General features: G+C 56.2%; 1 protein-coding gene across 1 annotated transcript; it reads left to right on the plus strand.

The window, feature by feature from the left end:
* The first annotated feature begins 347 nt into the window (after window positions 1-347).
* On the plus strand, window positions 348-4,190 carry Fzd7 (frizzled class receptor 7). Its single transcript, XM_038315337.1, has one exon. It carries the CDS (start codon window positions 1,182-1,184, stop codon window positions 2,898-2,900), a length of 1,719 nt encoding a protein of 572 aa, XP_038171265.1. The 5' UTR covers window positions 348-1,181; the 3' UTR covers window positions 2,901-4,190.
* The last annotated feature ends 1,014 nt before the right edge of the window (window positions 4,191-5,204 follow it).

The raw sequence follows: 5,204 nt of genomic DNA on the forward strand, positions 1-5,204 counted from the left end.
CGAATGTGCGCTTCTGCTCAGGAATGTGTGTTTTAGGGTACCCGGAAGAGAAGCCAATCTTTCAAGCAAATTCCCTTTCTGGTGCGTTCTTCTCCCCTGAGCAAATTCTGGGTAAAAGTTTTTTACTAACTTTTCTCTCCCGGTCCCCCGCCCCTCCCCTCAGGAATCCGCCCAGAGCGCTGCAGGCACCGCCTTTCTCGTTCCCTCGGCCGCCCCTTCCGACTTCCACCCAATCGGAAGGCGGCTACAGAGAAAACAAAGCACTCTATTGGGCCTCCGGAGGGCTCGGGGTCCGCCCCTGGAGTGGTTTGTGAATGGGGGGAGGGGAGGAGGCGGGGCGGCCCGAAGCCCTGCGAGCCCGACGCTTCTTCTAGCCACCAGCGCGACTTCCAGGCGTTACTCTGCGCTCCTTCCCCGGCGGGCGGCGGCAGACGCGGGGACTCGCGGGCCGGGATTGCGCGGGGCAGGCCGCGGGTGCAGGAGCCTCGGCGCTTCGGATTCCGCGCAACCGGGTTTCCAAAAAGAACTCGCCCAGCTCTTCGCTCCTGAGCACGGATCGAACTCAAATTGAGAAACAGACGTTTGGCTGTAACTTGGGGCCGACCTTCCCGGAGCTGAAAGAGGCTCCAGGTTCGGAGGAGGAGGCGGCGGCGGCGGCTCGCGGGGCCTCGAGGCGAGAAGGCGGAGCTGCACCGCCTCGGCGGCGGCCCGGGCGAGCAGGCGAGGAACACCGGGCTCTGGCCTGGCGTCGGCCCGACTCGGTGTGGGGGGACGTGGGCATCGCCTTGCGCCCTGGGCTCGAGAGACTTGGGCAAACTTTGGAAGGTAACCGGAGACGCTTGTAGTCCGTCGCCGAAGAGAAAGCCGCACCGTTACGTCTCGGCGGGGAGGGTAAGGCGACACCCCCTCCCCCGACCCCCCATCCCAGACCCAGGAGTCTCAGCCCCCGGCGGCCGCGTGAGTGCCACGCGGAGGCGGCTGCGGCGCCCCCTCGGCTGGCGGCCTCGCCCCCGCCGTGCAAGCACCCTAGCGCCCTGGGCTCCGCGCCGCCCACGGCCCGGCCCCGGCGCCGGGAGGACTCTCATGCGCCGGGCGCGGCGGCGCCTCCCTGCATCCTAGCCGCTCCCCAGCGCCTCGTCTTTTTCCTCCAGCTGAGAACGCCACTGCACTCTCGGCCCGCGATGCGGGGCCCCGGCACTGCGGCGTCGCACTCGCCCCTGGGCCTGTACGCCCTGGTGCTGGCGCTCCTGGGCGCGCTGCCCACGGGCACCCGGGCTCAGCCCTACCACGGCGAGAAGGGCATCTCGGTACCGGATCACGGCTTCTGCCAGCCCATCTCCATCCCGTTGTGCACGGATATCGCCTACAACCAGACCATCCTGCCCAACCTGCTGGGCCACACAAACCAAGAGGACGCGGGCCTCGAGGTGCACCAGTTCTACCCGCTGGTGAAGGTGCAGTGTTCTCCCGAGCTGCGCTTCTTTCTATGCTCTATGTACGCGCCCGTGTGCACCGTACTCGACCAAGCCATTCCTCCGTGCCGCTCCCTGTGCGAGCGCGCCCGCCAAGGCTGTGAGGCTCTGATGAACAAGTTCGGCTTCCAGTGGCCTGAGCGACTGCGCTGCGAGAACTTCCCGGTACACGGCGCCGGCGAGATCTGCGTGGGCCAGAACACATCCGACGGCTCCGGGGGCGCAGGCGGCAGTCCCACCGCCTACCCTACTGCTCCCTACCTGCCCGACCCGCCTTTCACTGCGATATCCCCCTCGGATGGCAGAGGCCGGTGGTCTTTCCCCTTCTCCTGCCCGCGCCAGCTCAAAGTGCCCCCCTACCTGGGCTACCGCTTCCTAGGTGAGCGCGACTGCGGTGCGCCTTGTGAGCCGGGTCGTGCTAACGGCCTCATGTACTTTAAAGAGGAGGAGAGGCGTTTCGCCCGCCTCTGGGTAGGTGTGTGGTCAGTGCTGTGCTGCGCTTCGACGCTCTTTACGGTGCTCACCTACCTAGTGGACATGCGGCGCTTCAGCTACCCAGAGCGACCCATCATCTTCCTGTCGGGCTGCTACTTCATGGTGGCTGTGGCGCACGTGGCGGGCTTCCTGCTAGAAGACCGCGCCGTGTGCGTGGAGCGCTTTTCGGACGATGGCTACCGCACGGTGGCGCAGGGCACCAAGAAGGAGGGCTGCACCATCCTCTTCATGGTGCTTTACTTCTTCGGTATGGCCAGCTCCATCTGGTGGGTCATTCTCTCCCTCACTTGGTTCCTGGCAGCTGGCATGAAGTGGGGCCATGAGGCCATCGAGGCCAACTCACAGTACTTTCATCTGGCCGCGTGGGCTGTGCCGGCGGTCAAGACCATCACCATCTTGGCCATGGGCCAGGTGGACGGGGACCTACTCAGTGGAGTGTGCTACGTGGGCCTGTCTAGTGTGGATGCGCTGCGGGGCTTCGTGCTGGCTCCCCTCTTCGTCTACCTCTTCATCGGGACGTCCTTCCTGCTGGCCGGCTTTGTGTCTCTCTTCCGCATCCGCACCATCATGAAGCACGACGGCACCAAGACAGAGAAGCTGGAGAAGCTGATGGTGCGCATCGGCGTCTTCAGCGTGCTCTACACGGTGCCGGCCACCATCGTGTTGGCCTGCTACTTTTACGAGCAGGCCTTCCGTGAGCACTGGGAGCGCACCTGGCTCCTGCAGACCTGCAAGAGCTATGCCGTGCCGTGCCCACCAGGCCACTTCCCGCCCATGAGCCCCGACTTCACAGTCTTCATGATCAAGTATCTGATGACTATGATCGTGGGCATCACTACCGGCTTCTGGATCTGGTCGGGCAAGACCCTGCAGTCATGGCGTCGCTTCTACCACAGACTCAGCCACAGCAGCAAGGGGGAGACTGCGGTATGAGACCCGGTCTCCCACCCATGCCACTTCTACCTCCCTGTAGGAGAGGAGGCTTGGTCGGGAAAGAACTGCTGGGTGGGGACTTGTTTCTGTAGGCTACCCCCTCCTCCACTTAGCTTTAACGTGGAAGTGAGAAGTTATTTGGAGGTGAGAAGAGATTTGGGGTGAGAGAGGTGATTTCCAGAGGAGGCCTGAGAGAAAAGGCGGTGTGGATGGCAAGACCGCTGGCTAAGACTTGCAGGATGCTAACTGATGCTAACTGTGAATGAAAGATGTGGGCCGGGAGAGCCGGGAGCGCCTTTAGGGAAAGGTTGAAATCAGCAGAAACTGATGGGTTCCTCCTTCCTCCGGGCGCCAGAGCTGAGCCGGGGCTGAGTCCAATCCCTGCTGCAAGGCAAGTGGCTGTCCTCACTCCAGTGAGGCCGGGGGAGGGGGGAAAGATAGCGCTGTCTGCAGCCTGGCTTTGTTGGGAAGATGGGGGCCCCCTGTGGTGCCCTTGTCAAGCGGTGGTCAAACCATAATCTCTTTTCACTGGGGCCAAACTGGAGCCCAGATGGGTTAATTTCCAGGGTCAGACATTACAATCCTCCTCCCCGACCCCCTCCCGCCTGTTTTTCCTTCCCTACTCCCTTTCAAGTCTAGTAAAATAAGCATTTGGAAGGCCGGGGAGGCCTGCCTGCTAAGAATCCTAACGCGAAGATGCAAAAGAAGACGGGAAAATTTCCTAGAGGAGTCCGAGTGGTAGTCTGGTTCTTCTACTTTCTTCATCTTCTTGGGAAGGCGGGAGGCAGACAGGAAAAGAATGTTTTATTTGGTTTCATACCCTGAAAAAGAAGTGATGGCTTGCTGCTTTTCAAAATGGGAATGCGTTTTCCCCCTTGTCTTTGTTATAAGAGACAAAGGGGAAAACAAACGTGTCTCCCCGAGGAAAGCTCAGCTATGGAGGCAGCGGCTTTTATAGGCAAAGCAGCAGAAATCTGAGCTTTCCCTTCTGTGGTTAATTTGGTCGAGATAAACATTCCTTTTTAAGGAAAAGCTAAAGACAGTGCGCTTTCGTACCCATTCAGCTGAAGGTTCTGACTTGGATAAAGGAGATGCAAGAAGTTTTGTTATTTGTTTTAAGCAGATTTAATTCAGAACACATGATCTAACAGGCTCTGGTAAACTGCTTAATGAAATCTCCCTCCATTCCGCACACCCCATTAGCCTAAATTTTGTTTGTTCGTTCGTTTTTTTTTTGTCCCCACCTCCTTCTGTCCAGTGTGTGTGTGTGTGTGTGTGTGTGTGTGTGTGTGTGTGTGTTTTGTGTGTTTGTTTGGGATTTCTTGGAGTTTTGTTTCTTGTTTTTTTGAGGGTTTTTTTTAATGATTTTTTTTCATTTGTTTGTTTTGGTTTTTCTAGACAGGGTTTCTCTGTGTATCCTTCCCTGTCCTGGAACTCACTCTGTAGACCAGCTTGGCCTCCAACTCTGAGATCCCCCCTGCCTCTGCCTCCCGAGTGCAGGGATTCACAGTGTGGAGTGCCACACGTGGCTCCCCCCCACCATCCAATTTGTATTCTTCAAGATGAAAGAAGAGGCATAATGCTCACAGAATCAAAATAAAGGGACAAATTCATTTAAAGGGTTGAAAACATTCTGCCCACGTCCCTTAGTTCCGTCAATCTGTGTATGAGAAACAGGTGCGGACCCTTCCTCAGGTTGGGGACCCAAAGAGGCAACGCGCCAGGATGCCAGCCAAGGAAGAGGAGGCGAGCTTGTACTGGGTTTAGAAAGTCATTAGAGGAAGGTAAACTTCAAAGTGATTCTGGAGTTCTTTGAAATATGCTAGAAGACTTAAATTTATTAATCTTAAATTATATACTTTTTTTTTTCCTGTGATAGAAGTCTGGTTCTTTGGCATAATGGTGTAAAGTTAACAGCATCATGGGAGCTAACCTTCGCTCCACCTTTGACACTGACTGTCCTCCAGTCTTCAAAGCCGCTCAGTTTCTTAGAGCGGTTGTTAAATGCCAATCAGGAGGGTACTGTCAGGAGTACAAATTACTTTCTATCTGTCACGTTCAGTGAAATGGAGCTGCTTTTACATTAAAGTGATCTTCTATTTCTGAAACTCAGAATATGATCTCACCTGTCAGATTTTTTTTAACTGCTACTACACAGGTTTGGCCTCTTTTGTGTTTATCTCTCAAGTGCATGTGAAATTTGTAAAATAGAGACAGTGCAGTATGTATATTTTGTAAATCTCCCATTTTGTAAGAAATATATATTGTATTTATACATTTTTACTTTGGATTTTTGTTTTGTTT

The sequence above is a fragment of the Arvicola amphibius genome, chromosome 18 (genome assembly GCF_903992535.2).
Source record: "Arvicola amphibius chromosome 18, mArvAmp1.2, whole genome shotgun sequence".
In the NCBI taxonomy this organism is placed as follows: Eukaryota; Metazoa; Chordata; class Mammalia; order Rodentia; family Cricetidae; genus Arvicola; species Arvicola amphibius.